This window comes from Crocodylus siamensis, chromosome 5 (genome assembly GCF_052110815.1).
Source record: "Crocodylus siamensis isolate JL-2025a chromosome 5, ASM5211081v1, whole genome shotgun sequence".
NCBI classification, from domain to species: Eukaryota; Metazoa; Chordata; order Crocodylia; family Crocodylidae; genus Crocodylus; species Crocodylus siamensis.
Genome location: NC_143399.1, coordinates 12,050,448 through 12,069,380, shown reverse-complemented (window position 1 = coordinate 12,069,380; position 18,933 = coordinate 12,050,448). Strand labels below are relative to the sequence as shown.

Here is an 18,933-nt window from a genome sequence, read left to right as displayed (position 1 = left end):
TCAGTCCGGGCTGGGACACGAGGCAGGGCAGTGTTTCCTCAAGCAGAACAACCCAGCGGAGGGGTGCGGAGAAGGCCCCCCTCCTCCTCTCCCTGTGGACGCTAGGGGCTCTCTCCTTCTGGGTTTTCAGGAACTTTTCCCGACTCTCTTTCTTTTTTCCTGCCCACTGGAAAGAAAAAAAAAAAATGTGGAGTTAATTATCCTCTGTCAGATGCAGGAAGGGGGCTGTACTTGGCGATCCCAGCAGAGCCAAAGTGACTTCGGCGCTGTGTGTGTGTGTGCGTGTGTGTGTGCGTGTTTCTGGAAGGGGTGGAAAGGACCTCGGGAAATAAAAAGTGCGGGGCCGAGGCCGGGGCTCGCACAGCGGCGGCGGCAGCGGCAGGCGCAGCCCCCAGCGCGGGCAAGCCCCCTCCTCCCGCCTCCCGCCGCTGCCTTTGCTTTTGATTGTTGTTATTTTTGCTCGTTTTGCAAGGACGTGTCTCGTTTTTTTTTAATTTTTTTTTTTTTGAGGCGGGGGGGGGGAAACCAAGCAAACTTTCTCTCTCCTCCCTTTCCTCCGCCACCCCTCCTCCCCGGGACGAGCCGCCTATGCGAGCCCCGCGCCCGCCGGCAGCGAGCGGCAGCGCTTGACCCGCGCGCTCCAGCGGCTCCGCGCGCCCGCCCGCAGCCCGCCCGCCCGCCCGCCCGGCCGCAGGATGCAGAACTACAAGTACGACAAAGCCATCGCTCCGGAGAGCAAGAACGGCGGCAGCCCGGCCCTCAACAACAACCCGGGCAAGGGCAGCAGCAAGAAAGTGCTGCTCATCTTCCTCGACCTCTTCTGCCTCTTCATGGGTGAGCACCTCCGACTTCCAGCTCTTTTCTTTCTTTTCTTCCCCCCCCCCCCCTTCCAACTTTGCCTCCGTGCCTTTTGCTCTGCCGCCCGGGATCCCCCCCCTGCGGGGCATGGCTGGGGATCAGTTCATTTTGCAAGAGCTATTTTGGGTCCGTCTTGCTCTTAGGCAAGGCGGTGTGTGTTTGCAAAGTGCCTGCCCGGGTTGAAAAGTTTTTTTGCAAGAGGGAGGGGGGAAGAAAAGGAAAGGAAAAGTGCCTTGCAAAGTTGGGGGGGTTGTTTTTGGGTTTGGGGTCTGTTTGCGCCTGGGTGGAAAAGTTTTGCAGAGATGGGGAAAAAAGGAAAGGAAAGAAAGAGTGCCTTGCAAAGGTTGGGGGGTTGTTTTTTTTTTTGCTGTCCTGCCTGTGTGCAAATGGGATGGCTTTGCTGCAGAAGTAGGAGCGTGCTGGTGAAGTAGCTGCCACTGGAGCACTGGAAGTGGCTTGATTTGCATAGGGCCAAGTGAGCCCCATACAGAAATGTGGTGCGAGGCAAAGTTGTGCTGGTGCCCATCCAAGCAAAATGGATGTCCCCGCAGGCAGCAGAGCTCCTGAGTGTAAACACAGCATCTGTCCCCCTTGCTGGCTGCCCTGAAAAAGCCATATTGGAGGGCGGGGGTTGAGCCGAGACTTGCTTCTGCACACACCGTGGTCCGCTAGGTGCCATCCCCAGCACTGGTGTGGCTGGGGAAGTGTGGCGGGTTGTCTCTCCAAGGCCAGAACTGCAGGAGGAAACAAAGCCAGTTGTTTGCATTTGGGAGATACGGTGTCATTTGTGCCAACAGGTTGTCCGTGACTTAGTTTTTAGTGGTTTTGGAGGATAGCGTGAGTGCAAATCTGTCACCAAGGAAAAGGAGGGGTAAAGTCCTGGTGGACTCAGTGCTGCACAGAAGTGGATATGTGGCAGGTTCAACAGGACACAGTAGGAGGACAGTAGGAGGTTCAAAAGTGACAATATGTCACATTGCTAAAAATAAATAATAATAACGAGGAAGCAATCTTGCCTCTTCAGCTAAGGCCTTCAGTTCTGAAAGCCTTTTGAAATGGGTTATGTTAGGCCATCTTAAGATGAAATTCCAGCTTTTAGCTACCAAGCCTGTTTAGATAACCAGGTGGTGGGTGTTTTGGAGAGCACGTACCTATGAACAAGCAAGTCAGTCCCTTCTCCTGCTGTATCAGAACAGATCTGTGGCATGAACAGACCTGGGGATAGATTTACAGGTGGTGTAAGCTGGCACTGACCACAGCGGGGGTACGCCACTCATCAGCTGAGGGTCTCACCAAATGATCAAGATGATGATCACGTGCTCAGTGCCTTTTACCAACCACTCTCCAGTTCAGCAAGCTGGTAAAGCATGTTGGAAATCATTCGCAGGAGGACAAGCAGCCTCCCAATATCTCAGGGTCCAATAGATGGACAGGAAGGCCCATGAAAACACCTCCATCCCCTGCCCAGCACACTCTGCTGAGATGCTGTGTTAAGCCCTTGCAGTTCAGAGACACCCTTTCATGTAGTGAAAGCTTTCTCTGGTACTTTATTATGTATCATATGATGATTAACACTTACTAAAAGGATTCAGAACAGGCCGCTTAATCTCCAGCAGGCTTTGCTGGATGCTCATTTTCCCTTGCTGTGTACTTGTAGAAACACAGAAGTGTGCGATAACCACCTATTAGCAGTAACCTTCCCCTGACTCCTTAGACAAACCCAAGAGCCCAGGCATGTGCGTGTGGGTGGTTATGATGGTGAGTCTCTCCTCAAGACTGTTTGGGCCAGATCCTACATCCATTAGGAACCGGGTACATTCTGCTTTGGTGGGGCGGGCTCTTCTCTGGTTTGCGGGGTAGGTCTCTTTTGCTGTCTTAGACATGTATGTGCTGCTGAAAAGTAACAGCAGTAGCTTTTTGGATAGACACATTGACAGAGGAGCGAAGGAGCAATGTAGGTTTGATGTTTCTGGCAGCGGTTCTCTAAAAAAGAGGTGCATGATAATGCATACATTTATATGCCCAAGCCCAGCTGAAGGGCAGCAAAACAGTCATTTTTAAAAAAAAAATTATCTCAAGATGGTGTGTCATAGGACACTATACTAACCAAAAATAAATTTAAAAAAATCAAGAGGAGAGAGAAAAGGGATATGTCTGTAAACAGTATCCAGGGGGCACTGTGGTCTAATGAATCAAACATGAGTCTGGGGGTCAAAGACCTGAGTTCCAGTCCAGGTTCCAGCACAGACTAGCTGCATATCCTCAGGGAAGTAATTTAACCCTTGTGTGCGTTGTGTCTGCCCAGTCTGCATCCCCTATGCTCACCTCTGTTAGCTCCAAAGACGTAGTTGCAGACAGTGCTGTATAACAAGTGAGTAGGTACATTTCATGAAACTTGAAAGTTTTTACCAACTAAGGAAACAATGGGTATTTTAAGTTACTTTTGGTGTTTCAGATGCATCTTTATTAGAGCCTTCCATCACCTTCCTCCTCCCCTTACCAAGGTACAAACATTGCACTGTATTGATTTGTAGATAAAAAAAATAGCATGGCAACACTAGATATTTAATTGACAGAAGCATTTAGGAAAAGTTAGCTGACTTCCAACAAATAAATGAATAACACCACAGCATGCAATTTTAATATATCTGACACCACTGTCTTTAAGACAATTGTTTCTGCTTAGAGCACACTTTTTGAAGTTGTCAGTTTGATTTAATTTGTAAGTAGCGTATCAGTCATCTGGTCTGTATTACTAGGCATTAATACATTGGGAAGGGAGAGAGAGTCTTCCCTTTATATTCTCACAGGAATACAGGGCAGTGCAGCAAGCTTCATCTTCTTGTATCTGGGAAAAGTGTAATACTTGATATGCACTCTATAAAAGTGATGTACGTAGAAACATATAACTCGCTTGACTTTGCCTCACTTATTTAAGCAGAAGGTTAAATTCTCAGTGAAAGGATTCTGAAGGGTAGATCTGTCAAATCTTTATCCTGGCACTCCTGGCTCAAGTGAGTTTTGCTCAAATGAGTCAAGGATTGCTGGCTGATGTTCTGCATTGAGAGGACTCGACTGACGTAAATTATTGCACTTGAGATAGGGCGGGTAAATAATGCCTAACCTCTGATACCGATCGCAGCAGCGGATGGCACAACACAGTATAACTGATTATGCCACATTGTGTTATAGGTAGATGCAGGAAGTGGGTTTTTGCGGGGTGGAGAGTTGGCATAGTTAAGAAGCATCTGTTAGTGAGGGCACAAATCAGGTAGCTGAAGGTAGTAGGACTCTGATCCCGGCCTAATTATGCTCAGATACCTAGACCTGGTGGGACTTAATAAGGGACTTCTGTAACCCACGAGGCGTGTGTGCGGAAGGTCTTTTTGAATAGGTTTGAACCGATCCTCATGTCAGACTTCTGGGTTACTTTGTGGCACAGCTGCCAGGTGGGAATGCAGCAGTAAAGGTCAGAAGTGATTAAATTCAAGGGAAGGAACTTTTCTGCCACCAGCTGGCAGAAGAAAAGTTGCTTCCCTTTTAATGTAAGCTGTGCTGGGGAAAGGACCCTGGTGAAATGTTGCATTGTTAAAAAAAAAAGTAATTCCTGAGAACCACAATCAACACAAGGCTCAGTTTTATAGCTGTACTTGGTGGTAGGCCAGATTCTCGGCTGGTACAAACAGTCATCTTCCAGTGAATTCACTGGGTTGTTTCAGCTGAGAACTGAACCTATTGCCTTGAGAGGAAGGCAAGTTTCTTGTGCTTTTTTGATGTGGAGGTTATTCAGAGAACTAAACATTAACTTTCATTTTCAGCTTCCTAGGAGGGCACATGTATTTCTGCCACACCTATTCCTTGAATATCATGTGAAACAATATTTCCTAGCAGCGATACAGTAAGTTTGAAGCTCCCATTAAAACTGTTCTTCACCATGTGATTCATTTTGCAGAAATTAGTCCGTCTTCACAGATTTTCTTTGTTGAAATAGATACCAGCAATCAGTTTTCCATAGGGAGCACACTATCAACACTGGCAAGATTATATCCTAAATTGATGTTTGCCTAGTAACAAACCTTTTGTTTAGAGAAAGGCAACTTGGCTGATTTCTGACTTTCTCACACCCTTAATTGTGTGTGAATAGTTAAGGAGACCCACCTTCTTACCTCTCATTAGAGGGAAATATTTATCTTGATGGGGGAAGAATGGTAGATGCAGAAGAGAATGATTCACATCTTCATTTCTTAAGCACCCCTAGGGCAATAAGGTCACTGAAAAGCAGGCAGAAATGGAGCCATTGACCAGCTGTCAGCCGCATGACAAGCTGAATAGGTTAGACTATTGGATGAAGATGTGCAGAGCAAGTCCTGGTCCTACATATCCCCTCCATTGTGGTCAGAGTGTCAACACCTTCAGAATGACAAATCCCAAATGAAATGTATTGGCAGCACGGGGCACCTCGTATCCGAGTAGATTAAGCCTCACACAGGCAGCACTTATGTCCCTCCCAAGAATGACCCTGAGCTTTGTAACCGACACCATGCCGCCTCCAGAAATGTCACGTCCATATGTCATTCAGAAATAGCATCTGGCACAGCTGGCATTTAGGCCAGATCACCTGAAAAAAATGCTCGCTCTCCAATTCCCCCCGCTCTCTGGAGGGGGAATATGACTTTTTCTCAATTGTCTAATTTAGAGAATAAGAGGATTTCTCTTAAATTGCTGGGACAGCAAGCCAGCCAGTCAGCCTTACAAGAGTCCGTGCTAACCCTGGCTGCTAGTTATGTCCATCAGGACCCCGTATGCCTGGAAATCCAGTTTCGTGGTTCTGCCTGGTTGGGACAGTGTCCACAAGTGCTTCAGTTACACAGTCCGGTGGGAGCAAGCCAGACTTCAACAAGCAGGGCAGGAAAGGTTTGCAGAAAGCGAGTTAGACCTGCTGTTGTTAGGAGTGTCTTGCTCTACCCGCATACATTTTTAGGCTCTGCCCCATCACACTGTCCTCTGTCTTTGCTGCGAGTCTTCATACACCTCCTCCCCTGTGCACACAGCAGCCTTGGGCAGCAGCAGCGCACAGCAAAAGGAGAGAGCTGGTGCTACCGCAGGCTCAGACCCTGAATGAGGAGACAGCTCTCAGCCTGCCACAAATGTGGTGTATGAAAACTGCCGTTAGTTATGGCAGGAAGGATGATAAGAGTAATGCAGCATGGAGAGGGGTGCTGTGCAGGACAGGGTGCAGACCCAGCGAGCATCCATACATGCATCCCTGGGGACCAGGCTCAGGACCTTTGGGATTGACTCCGCTCTCTCTATGCCAGATCAACACGTAGAGTGGCTTGCGGAGTAAAGGTGAGCAGACAGCTGGAACAGATCAGCTGGTAATATTTGACTGCTGTACAACTGACTCCTCACATGGTGAAGTCCTTGGCTAAGGAAGCTGGTATCTAAGCTGATATTCCACTTTGGACCTGTTGCACAGTGCACTGGAGAGGTGCAGTGTATGGAGAGCCAGGCCAGACAAGCCTCCTTTCCTGCCTCAGCCTGCCCAGGTCATCTCCTCCAGAGCAAAGTTACCTTCCCCAAATCCTGTATGTGGGCCTCCAAGGAAAATGCCCCAACAGTGAGGAGTCTGGGTTCACTGACTCCTCAAAGACCCTTGTTTTTCAATTGTCAGGACCCCTACATCAGGAGAGCACTAGCCAGTGACAGGTAGTTTGCTGACAAGTGCAAAAAAAAGGAATGGTTTTTTTGCGTGGGGGAAGGATGATAGGATGGGTTTGGCTCTAATATTTTTGCAGCTTATTCAAGTGCAGCAACTTCCCCAAAGTCCCCAACAGTGGATACATTTCATCTGGTTTATCTGGCAAGGAGACTCAGAGAAGTCAAAATTAGTTGACTCTTCAAATTGACAGATGGCTTTTAACGCTGGACACTTAGCAATCGCTGTATTCTCTCATATCCTTAATTGACAGGACTTTTTATTCTTTTTGTCTATACTTCATTTTCTCTCGAACTTCTGTCAGGGAAAATGTACACAGCAGCCAGTTGCTACCGCAAAAGGATCCTGAACAATGGAGGGGGAAGCCCTTCTAAAGTTTAAAAGACCCTTCGGCTTCCTCCAAGGACCCAGCACTTTATGTTTTATCAGTTTAGTTCCAGACTTGATCCTAAAGTGAACTTTAAAATAGATCTAAGCATCCTACTAGGCAAACCCTGAAAAGTTTATGCGAGTGGAGGATGTAATCCAGTAATTTCGGATAACATGAAACCCACCCTAAAAAGTGGCTGAAACAATAAAATGGCCTGTGTTCAGAAGTGTAATTTTTCACCCAATCCACAAGGACTCCTTTACCTGGGACTCTTTGCCCATTCTTCATTTAAAGAGTCGTTTAGTTCAAAAGGAATGAGTTTGGCTTTGAGGTCACTTTTTCACCTTGGTTACTGTGTTGGGTCTGAACCTGCATTATAAAAATGGTGCTGAAGTGATACTTTGGTGTTAGATTGCATTCATCTGGACATGGCCTACTGGAAAAAAGTAAAGAAGGAATGAGAATAAGTAAAAACTGTTAACATGTTTCTTTCTTGGTATTTCTACGGAGACTTGCAACATATATAGGGAACAGACAATTTTATGCCTGCCGTGGGCCAAACACTGAGCTGTTGTAAACCTACTTAGCTCTGTTGTACTCAGAGATGCATGGACCTGAGAAGGCCTGATTCTGGCCCAAAGGCAATGCGATTCTGTATAACTGCTACATAAACAGTAAGCTCATGTTCCTTTTGCCTGTTATTAAAAGCATGTCGTGTACATGATTGTATGTAGACTCCTGGAAGAGGTCTTTTCATTAACCGAGTGGATAGTGAGTGCTGAAATCAATATAAGGCCTTCATCACAAATCAAACCAATTATGTTCACCTGTTTCATGCCTAGGTTTACACCTGTTTCATTTTATTATGCTGGACTTTTCAGGTAATTCACGTTTGATTTTGGTTGCCCGGATACATATGCAGTTATCGCAGTATATGCTGGGCTTATGATCTCTTTGTCTGCTTCGCCTTATCATTTCAGTTGTTTGAATTGTATTTTGTTAAAGGGGCCGCAGTCGCTTGTGGCGCGAAGGTTGCTGTGATGCAGCCAAGTGCTGGTTGTCAGCTGGTTGCAGGTGGGTGGTGTGCAGAACTTCGTGGACATGATATTTGTACACTTGGCATCTCGTTTTGTGCTTGCAGGTGTAGTTGGACAGCTCCTTGCCCTCATGCGTGGCTGAAAGGAATTGTGGTTGATTCTTTGTGGAAGCAACAGGGGAGGTTGGATTAAGGGGCTTTGAAAAAGCCCACCCTGCAGCTTTGTATCTACCAAGATCAAGGCTCTGGATTAAATTCATACAATAATCCTGTTTTACAGGGCATTTATACACATGCGCAGTGGGAGTGTTGGGGGGCGGCTCCGAGAGCCACTCTAATTAAAGCGCCTGGAGCATCTCGTGTATTCAGCATCCCTGCACAGAGAAATGGTGGTGGCGGTGCTTTAACTAAAGCTCATAGAACAGGGTTTAGTTAAAGCACCCCTGCCACCATTTTTCAGTGCAGGGATGCTGATACACATGACGCTGGAGTCTGCTGGAGTCCGGTAACTCGATTGCACGTGTATGGGTGCCTATGGAGCACGTCTCACTGTGCATAGGCACTTATAGAGCATGCCTCTCATGTGTATAGGTGCCTATAGAGCATGCCTCCTGTGTGCCTTGCTGCATGTATGTAGGCTCCTATAGAGTCCAAGGTTTTTCAGTCGAAAGGGACCATTGGGGTCATCTGGTCTTATCTGCTGTATAACAAGAGCATAACTACTGAAGTCAGTAGAGTCAAAGGCAGCAGCCTTAAAGCTGGTTCTGTGTGGAAACCCATTTATAAATGGAAATTGTATTTTCAGGGCAGTGGGCAGTGCATAGACATGCCCATCTGCCTACCTACATGTATAGATGTGTAGCTCAGTGTTTGGGGAGAAAGAATTCCTCCCACCACAAATAAAGCATTTCTCCTCAGTGTTGCCAACAACATTTGGTTACAAATCTCTTGGTATCTGTCACTGTTTTTTCTTAAAGGGCTAGCTCCTTCAGTCATACTGTATTTTGCAATATTTTTACCTTTCATGCGCAGAAATTTCTCCTCCTTGTGGCTATGCAGGAATGACTTCTAAGTCTTTTTCTTGGAGCCTAACTCATCATTCTTGAATGCTTGGAGGTTGCTGATGCTGTAGGGCCCTTGAGCCAGCAGGCCCCATCCGTATCCTCTGTGTCTCACTCATTGCCAAGTGCATGCTATGGCAAGTAGAAGCCTACACGTCTGGAAACCTGCCTGCTTGCATACTTCAGGTCTGACTCTACCAGTGTCCCAGGGGTAGAAGTTCAGCTGGGGTGAGGTAGAGTCCTGTTTGTGAGGAAACTTTGCAACTTGGACAATTGCCTTTTCAGTTCCAAATCAGGTGGACTTATCCATACGCCTTGCTAGCCCACCTTGTCTATCTTGACTGGCATGCTGTTTCTGTCCTCCTGTTTCTTCTCCTGCAGCTTCCAGCCTGAAGAAGGGCTACTCCAGTCTGCAGTTCTGGCAGGCAAGAACCTCGAATCACACTTCAGAATATCAGGTTTTGTTGTAACAGGTGTCAAGAAAACATTAGAAAGTCCTATCTGAGCCTCATTTTTCATTTTTAATGGTATGTGATGGCCCAGTTACAGCTCTGTGGTTTATAATCAATAGAAGCAGATTTCGAACTCCTGTGAAATTTTCATCTTTCTGAATTGGCAGGCAGCTGTTGAAAAGAAAAGCTGAAGAGACTTTAAATAGCCTTTGATGAAAGGGTCAGACTTGCAATAAGAGTAAGAACCTTACTGAAAAAGTATATTAAAACTGTAGGGAAATTGGGTTCCTCCCAGAAGACTTCGATGCCTTAGTTATTTCCAGGCAAGGTTCTTTGGGTGAATCTGATATCTTTTATTAGGCCAACTTCAATAGCTGGAAACAAATTTTCTTAGCAGGCTTTTGAGTTTAAAAACCCTTCGTCAAGCTGAGGAAGCCTCCACAAACTTCAGCACCACTACATTTTGTTCCTTACTTTACCTCCAACAATGTCTTACTTCTTCTTTTTAACTTACTGAATTCCAAATCTGGTGATGTTCCAAATCTCAGGATGTTTTTGTCATTTGTATTTGCATTATTCTGTTAATGTTGATCTAAATAACTGGGGTGGAGAGAGGAGGTGTTACATACTTGGAAGTAGAGGAGGACCAAACTGTCGGTCCATATAGTAACGGCACTGATAAAAGGAAAATGGACATTATCGGCAATGGATTTTTTTTGGCCAACGTGGCTGATAACGTCACTGATAAATGCCCTGTGCATGCGCACAGCCGCAGCATGCACACAGCCAGGAGTGCAGCCTGGCAGAGGCCTGGAGAACAGCATCCAGCCAACAAGTCTGTGCTGGGGGGCACAGATCAAGGCCACCACGGTGAAGGAGTGGGGCTGGGGCTGGGGCTGGGGCAGGGGCTACCCAGCTGGGGCAGGGTGGAGTGCAGGATGGAGCCACGGGCTACTTGTCTGGGGGTGGGGGGGCAGTAGCTCCCGTCACTGTACTTACCCCAGGGGGGTAATGCGGGGCACATACCCCCCTAGATTTATGCATGGGGTGAGTGTAGGCTGCCCACTGTGGGCTTGGGGCCAGGGGATGTGCTGGCCACTTCCTGGTGGGGGACCTGGGCCAGGGCTGCATTCAGGGTGGATGGGGGCAGGATAGGGAGACTGCGACTAGAGCTTGGTGAATTTTGGGGTGGCTGTAGCCCACTCCGTAACCCCCACCCCACCCCCATCAGTGCCACCACTGCCCACCCCACCCCGGCCTGCCCCAAGCACAGCCCCAGCCCAGACACCCTGCTGGGAAGAGGCTGGTGCAGCCCCGAGCCCACAGCGAGTAGCCCGCCCTCACCCCCCCCATGCCTCCCCTGGGGTGTGCACAGGACCAGGAGCCACCCTGCCACACCTCCCAGATGAGCTGCCCCTGGCTCTGTCCCGTGCTTCGCCCTGCCTCAGCTGGATAGCTCCTGCCCCAACCCCAGCCCCACTCCCTCCCTCACTGTGGGGGCATCAGTCTGCCCCCCCGACACATACACAACTTCTCTCCTGCATGCTCCTTACCCTCCACAGACTTACCAGTTGAACACTGCTCTCCAAGCTGCCAGGCTGCATATTGGCAATGGGATCGGTATCGGCTGATATGGCTGGTTAATAATCAGCCATTGGTATCCGCCAAAAAAATCTTTATCAGTGCACCCCTACTTGGAAGGGAACTTCCCAATGATAGGAAAACAAACACAATTTTTTTAGTCTTGGATAAAACTAACAGCTCAAATAACCCAAGATCCAGTTGTAAGGCTTCACTCAGACTAAATGCTCATTATTTTCAGCCAATTTGTCTATGCCTTTTCCTTCCTTAGTCATCGTTTTAAATCCTGCTTCTGTCCATACATGAAACTCTTTCACTTGTGTGAGGCAGTGCTATCGTACCTGACCTCAGGGCAATAGGCTGAACATTCAGTGAAGCTTTTGCTTAGCCTGGTAACCCACCTATTTTGTTGTTATGCTGAATCAATGGTGGCCAGCTTGTGGCATGTGGCACAGTCATCCTACATGTGGCATAGCAGTGGGAGGTAGGACTGGAAGCAGAAAGCAGAGCAGCAGATCAGGCAGGGGAAGGGGATCAGAGTGGCACTCGGGGATGATGAAGAGCTAGTTGTTTCATAGTTTCTAGGGTTTCTAGGGTTGGAAGGGACCTGTGCAGATCATCGAGTCCGACCCCCTGCCATGGGCAGGATTGAGTACTGGAGTCAAACGACCCCAGCAAGGTGTACATCCAGCCTTCTCTTAAAGACCCCCAGGGCAGGAGCCAGCACCACTTCTCTTGGAAGTTGGTTCCAGACCCTAGCCGCCCTGACCATGAAGTCGCGCCTCCTGATGTCTAGCCTGAATCTCCTCTCTGCCAGCTTGCGACTGCTATTTCTTGTCACTCCTGGCGGTGCTCGGGGGAACAGGGACTCCCCCAGTGCCTGCTGGTCCCCTCTGACTAGTTTATAACAGGCCACTAGATCCCCCTCGGCCTTCTCTTGTGGAGGCTGAACAGGTTCAGGTCCCGTCGCCTCTCCTCGTAGGGCTTGCCCTGCTGCCCCGATCATGCGAGTGGCCTCCTCTGGACCCTCTCCATGATGTTTCATAGTTTCATAGTAGCTAAAGTCGGAAGGGACCTAGGTAGATCATCTAGTCCGACCCCCTGCCTCGGCAGGAAAGAGCACCAGGGTCAGATGACCCCGGCAAGGTGCTCATCTAACTTCCTTTTAAAAATCCCCAGGCTAGGAGCCTGCACCACTTCCCCTGGAAGCCGGTTCCAGGCCCTAGCCGCCCTGACTGTGAAGTAGCGCCTCCTAATATCTAATCTAAACTTACCCTCCGCCAGCTTGTGACCGTTATTCCTGGTCACTCCTGGGAGCGCACGGGGGAACAGGGACTCCCCCAATACCTGCTGATCCCCCCTGACCAGTTTGTAGCAGGCCACAAGGTCCCCCCTTAACCTTCTCTTGTGGAGGCTAAACAGGTTCAGGTCCCGTAGCCTCTCCTCATAAGGCCTGCCCTGCTGACCCCTGATCATACGAGTGGCCCTCCTCTGAACTCTTTCCATATCGTCCACGTCCCTCTTGAAGTGTGGCGCCCAGAACTGGACGCAGTACTCCAGCTGCGGCCTGACCAGTGCCGCATAGAGGGGGAGGATCACCTCCCTGGACCTGCTCGAGATGCATCTGTGGATGCAGGACAGGGTACGGTTGGCCTTCTTGACTGCCTCCCCACACTGCCGGCCCATGTTCATCGTGGAGTCAATGACGACTCCAAGATCCTTTTCCGTCTCCGTGCTGGCAAGAGGGGAGTTCCCCAACCTGTAAGTGTGGTGCCGGTTCTTCCTCCCCATGTGCAACACCTTGCACTTATCAGTGTTAAACCCCATCCTATTCTCATCCGCCCACCGTTGCAACCTGTCAAGGTCAGCTTGTAGCCTATTGCACCCTTCTAGTGCACCCACATCCCCCCACATCTTAGTGTCATCAGCAAACTTGATCAGGGTGCTTTCTACCCCGTCATCCAAGTCACTGATGAAGATGTTGAACAGTGCGGGCCCGAGGACCGAGCCCTGCGGAACCCCACTGCCCACGTCCTTCCAGGTCGAGAAGAACCCATCCACTACCACCCTCTGGGTGCGGCCCTCCAACCAGTTGGCGACCCATTTGACCGTGTGGGCATCGACACCACAGTCTCCCAGCTTTTTGATGAGGACAGGGTGAGAGACAGTGTCGAAAGCCTTCCAGAAGTCCAGAAAGACTACATCCACAGCAACCCCTGCGTCTAATGATTTGGTGACCTGATCGTAAAAGGCCACCAGGTTGGTCTGACAAGACCTACCACTGATGAACCCATGTTGGTTGCCCCTGAGCATGCATTCCCCCGCAAGGCCCTCCTGGATGTGTGCCAGGATAATTTTTTCAAAGAGCTTACCTGGGATTGAGGTAAGACTAACTGGCCTGTAATTTCCCGGGTCCTCTTTTTTTTCCTTTTTGAAGATAGGGACCACATTGGCCCTCTTCCAGTCCTCCGGCACCTCACCAGAGCACCACGAGTGCTCATAGAGCCGCGGCAGGGGTCCCGCAATGACCTCGGCCAGTTCCTGTAGAACCCTAGGGTGAAGATCGTCCGGACCAGCGGACTTGAACACGTCCAGCCTCTCCAGAAGTACCCTAACTAACTCCTCGCTAACCCCTGGCCCAGGCGTGTCTCTCCCGGGGCCCGAGGGGGGCCCAGCAGGGAGGTGGCTGAACTGGTCCCTACTTAGGAAGACAGAGGCAAAGAAATCGTTAAATATGTTAGCTTTGTCATCTGGCGTGACGACTAAGTTGCCCATCGTGTCCTGCAGGGGCCCCACATTACCCGGGACCCTCTTTTTACCCCCTATGTATTTGAAGAAGGACTTCTTATTGTCCTTAATCCGGGAAGCTAGTCCTATCTCCATCTCTGCCTTGGCCTTCCTGACTGCCCCCCTACATCCTCGGGCGACTGTAACATAGTCCTTCTTGGTGATGACCCCATCCCTCCATTGGGTGTATGCCTCCCTTTTAGCAAGGAGACATTCCCGGATGCTCCTAGTGAGCCATGGGGGTTTATGTGCCCTCCTGCTCCCTTTGACCCTTGTTGGGATTACCTCCCTTTGGGCACATCCCCCCTGAAGTGTGGTGCCCAGAACTGGACGCAGTACTCCAACTGCGGCCTGACCAGTGCCGCATAGAGGGGGAGGATCACCTCCTTGGACCTGCTTGTGATGCATCTGTGGGTGCATGACAAGGTGCAGTTGGCCTTCCTGACTGCATCCCCACACTGCCGGCCCATGTTCATCTTGGAGTCAATGATGACTCCAAGATCCTTTTCTGCCTCTGCACTGACGAGAAGGGAGTTCCCCAGCCTGTAGGTATGGTGCCCGTTCTTCCTCCCCAGGTGCAGCACCTTGCACTCCTAGGTGTTGAATCCCATCCTGTTCTCGTCCACCCACCCCTGGCACACCTGCCAAAAAGAATGGTGCTCACTAGGCTAAATCACTCAAGTTATGGGCAGTCCTCCACTGTCTTCCCATAGTTCCCTGTATGCCTAGAAGGATCCAATGGCTTAATTTACTATAACACAAACAACCCGGGGATAGGCCTTCAGGATTGGGTTGGGCTAATTTGGGCTGATCAGAGTTGGATCTGGATACGGATTATGCAAGTTAATTCTGCAGTGTAGATATATCATTAGCAGGATCCTGCCTCTGCAGACACTTATTCCTGTTTTTAACATTAAGCACGTGAGTAGGTGGCTTGAAATGAATGTCAGGCCTACAGTTAAAACAAAACACGTTTGTGCAGAATCAGGGCCTCAGTAAAGACTGCCTTATCAAGAATAGCAGATGAAATGCATCAGGTCTTCCCTTCATTAGATTAAACCAGAAAAGTGAGATTCACCGGCTTGTAGTTGTGGGTGTAACTCCCACACGCAGTAAATTATGGTCCTTCAACAGCTTTCTCCTCCAAATGCTGTTGTGATTGAAGCTGGCTACCATGAAAAGTAAGTGACAACATTGCCTCGCACCTAGAGGTAACTAACCCCAACGTGGTTTTATTGTAAACTTGTCCAAATTATAGTTGTTTTGGAAACTTTTTATAGCTTTGCCCTAAGGTCTGATCGTGCCTGCGCGGAGTGTATATTAATTCCATACTTTCATAATATACTTATTCATGGTTTAGATGTAATTGCATGATTTAAAATGCATGTGCCTGACCGTTAAATTTAAAAAAGCTCAAGGAAAGCTCTTGCACAAGATGGAGATATTTTCTGCTTCTCTAGCTTTTTTGATATCGTTGACGTTATTGCAGGCCTGCATTTTGGGTTGGTTTTATGCCATTTTCTTTAAACTCCGTTGTGGAGGTCAGTTCACGCTGTACAGAACTAGCGAACACGGTAGCCAGCGCCAGTTATCTTTCCCACCAGTGTTTACAGAAAAGTCCTCACTGTAGTACAAATGCAGTGGCCATAGCAACTGGCCAGGAACCCCAAACACTTGCAGCTAAGGAGATCTGAATTTGAAGGCTTTTTTTTTTCTAGGGCCCTAGGGAAAACAGATCACCCTGATCCTTCTTTTCAAAGTGATATTTTCATGCGCGAAGCGTTTGTTAAAAATATCTCATTACGACAAAGCCCTAACTCATCATCTGCTGAATTCTTTTCAGGGGGTACCCTGGTGGGCTTATCATCTAAATAGTATCCTGCAGCTTGTCAAATAATTTGGGCCCAATTCACAGCCGGTATAAATTGGATTTACTCCTTTGCAGTACCTATGCATTGAGCTATACTAGCTGAGGATCTGCTGCATTGTAGTGAGAGACCAAGTTGATCATATAATTATCTAAATTGTATGGCTCGTTTCTCGCCTGCCTGCATTACTTATACATGTTAGCAAGTGTTCCCAGATGTGATAGGACCCTCATTACTCTGGATACTGCACAGGCATAAGAGTTAAAGAGACTACTCCTAACCCAGAAAATTTACAATTCAAACAGATCAGGGTGGGAATAAAGGTGTATTGTTCCCATTTTGTCCCTGGGGAACCAAGGCACAGAGAGATCAAAGGTGAAATCTTTAAAGGTGACTAGTGGGATTTTCAGAAATGCTGAGGCACCTATTGATTTCAGTGGCTGGTAGGCATTTAGTTGCTTTTGAAAATCCCGTTGGGCATCTCACTGTGCCTTGAGGCCCCTGAACAACTTCAAAACTTTGGTCCAAGGAGACTTGTTCAAGGTCACATAGGAAGTCTGGGGCAGATTAGCAAGGTCTGTTCCTGAAACCTTGGCCTTAAATGAGGAAAACGCTTACTCATTCCTCCTGAGATGAATGGCACTTCTATGCACGTATCAGTAAGAGACGGAACATTAATGTTTGACCAGATGAGCCTTTTAAAGTTTGCTAGTCTAAATGGCCCTTGTTTCACATTGACTTCGGAGATAGCAAGGAATAGGCATCGTGCCCATCAGGTCACCTTTTACATTTGGAACTAGCTTATCCAAATCACTAACAGAAGATCTGAGGTTTTCCTTGCTAAAGATCTACTCAGACATCAGTTAAGTGGTGACACAAAATACAAATGATTAATCCTCAAGAGAAATTATTTACTAAAGTTTTACCTTCCTTGTAATTGAGAAGCCACAGGCAGTCTCCATGGTTTGTTTAACTGCGAAGGCACTCGTGTTTTAGGGACCATATCTTTACGGAGAGGAGCGTTTGTAGTATCGGGGACTGTATTTCACTCAAATAAATGTGGATTTCACTGATAGTCCCAGAAGTGGAATTTTCTGAAGCTAGATTTCCAAATTTTCCTTGAATCCTGATTTCCAAATTTTTGTAATGCTTGGTTTTACCCAGCAGCTGTCACGCTGCTCGCAGCTTCCACAAGGCAGTTAAAAATCAAGGTAACAGCAGCATTTTGAGTGAAGTGGCATGAAATGTGGACCGGGTTCAGCATATTTCTGTGCCATTGTTGGAGCTCTATTCAGTGTGAAGCTGAATAGTGGAGTGATTAGCATGCGGGTGCGTTTCTAAAGCACTTGCCTGTAAGTTTTTTCTCAAAAGACAAGTTGGGCAGCATTTATTTTTCTGACTGAGTTGGCATGAATCTGACAAATGCAGGCCCATAGAGAAGTCAAATAGTGTTTAGAGATGGTTTGCTTTGATACAGTCTGCACTTTTAAGGGTAAAAAGAAGTCATCCAAAATCAGGCTCCTAGAGCTATTGTAAATATATTCTGGATAGAAGCATCTGCTATTCTGGAAGTTAGCAGATAGCCACAAGTATCAATCATGGGACCTGATGAGTGTATAATTATAATTATGGATGCTCATCCTCCAAAGTCATTTGCAGAACTTCTGTTTTCAAAAATACAGGAGGGGAACCTTTAACTCCAAGAATCCAACTTTTTTCACTTAAGAGAGACCAAAAGAGAAGAATAATGCGACCCATGCAAATTCAACTGCAGTTGAGAGCAAACAGTCTTCTTCCCCAGAGACTGATTGGGATTTCAAAGTGGAGGTATAACTGCTTTTTCATTTTGGGGGACTTACTCTTGTGTGACGGGGCTTTAAAAACTTTAGATCAAGTTTGGATGCTTCTCGAGAAGATACACCTTTGTTAAACCTGAATTATGGGGCTCAGTGTGGGTGTTGCTGCAGGAAGTGCCGTGGCCTGTATTACAGCGGGGGGATCACACGAGGATCTGTACCTAGGAGTGAAAGCAGACTCAGATTGCTGATCTGCGTGGAGCTGTGCCAGCGTCCATCCGCAGAGGACGTAGCCAGTCTCTTGTTTTAAGAATTGATTTATAGCATAGTAGTTCCTGTCTTTTGATCCCATTCCTTCCCTCCTATCGCTTTCTCTTTGAGGAAATGAGTTGGAAATGAGTTGCTGGGGACTTGACCTATAACTAGGGCTGTTCTCCCCTGCAATATAGGTTGTAAAACAGTCAGTCTACATTTTCAGTTAGAGTACGGCAAACTAAAGTCAAGTGTGAGCGAAATCCGTAAAGGTCAGGCATTAAGGGACTGTCCTGTTCCCATAGCAGCCAAGGGCAAAAATCCCTAATTGGAGACGGGACATCATGTGACCGCCATTCTGGCAAGGACGGGCCTTTTGCACCTGGGTAGTTGCAAAACACTTGCTGGAAACTCTGGTTCCACCTGTCTCGCAGAGTGGTTGAAGCCTGTGAGCACATTCACAGTCGGGAAGTCAAATTATTTGTGCAGTCATTCTGCGTTGGGGTAAATGATTACCCAGGCCATGAACCAGGGGGAGAATAACGGCCTTTAATTTACCGCACTTTGTTCTGTTCCAGTAAAGCTTGAACCATTGACCTGTGGGGGCTTTCTGTCTGTCCGGCGCTACGGAAGTGTGAGAACAGTGGCTGATGCATATTCTGCAGGGAACGGTGCAAGACTGAGGCACTCTGCTCTGAGACTCACAGGCAGGGGCTCAGCCTTTATGCTCTGATGTTCAGGTTAAATTCATAGATTTCATAGACGTTAGGGCTGGAAGAGACCTCGGATGATCATCGAGTCCAGCCCCCCGCCCCAGGGGCAGGAAGTCAGCTGGGGTCACAGGATCCGAGCAAGATAAATGTCCAGTTGACCCTTAACGGAGTCCAGAGTAGGTGCTTTATAGGAATTTAAACTTAACAGCAAAGTGGGAGTACTAGACTCCATCGCTGGTGCTAGTAGGAAGAGGCTGGGCTCAGGCATCAGAAAAGGAGAAAAAAAAAATCATTGGTTGTTTTTGGTGAAGTGCTTTGAACTGCGAAGTCTTGGATGCAAAGCTTTTAGCTCAGTGTCACACTAACCTCAAAGCCACACGTGTAAATGAAGTGACGGTGCAGCTGTATGTATTACAGCACTATTTTGGGGCTCTTACTGA

At 47.9% G+C, this 18,933-nt stretch overlaps 1 protein-coding gene across 1 annotated transcript in view; it reads left to right on the top strand.

Moving 5' to 3' along the window:
- Positions 1 to 227: 227 nt before the first annotated feature.
- Positions 228 to 18,933, top strand: part of PLPP3 (phospholipid phosphatase 3) — a 71,784-nt gene continuing 53,078 nt past the window's right edge. The window contains exon 1 of the mRNA XM_090047202.1: positions 228 to 834. Coding sequence (XP_089903328.1) covers positions 696 to 834 — 139 coding nt within the window. The 5' untranslated portion in view covers positions 228 to 695. The remainder of the gene's footprint in view (positions 835 to 18,933) is intronic.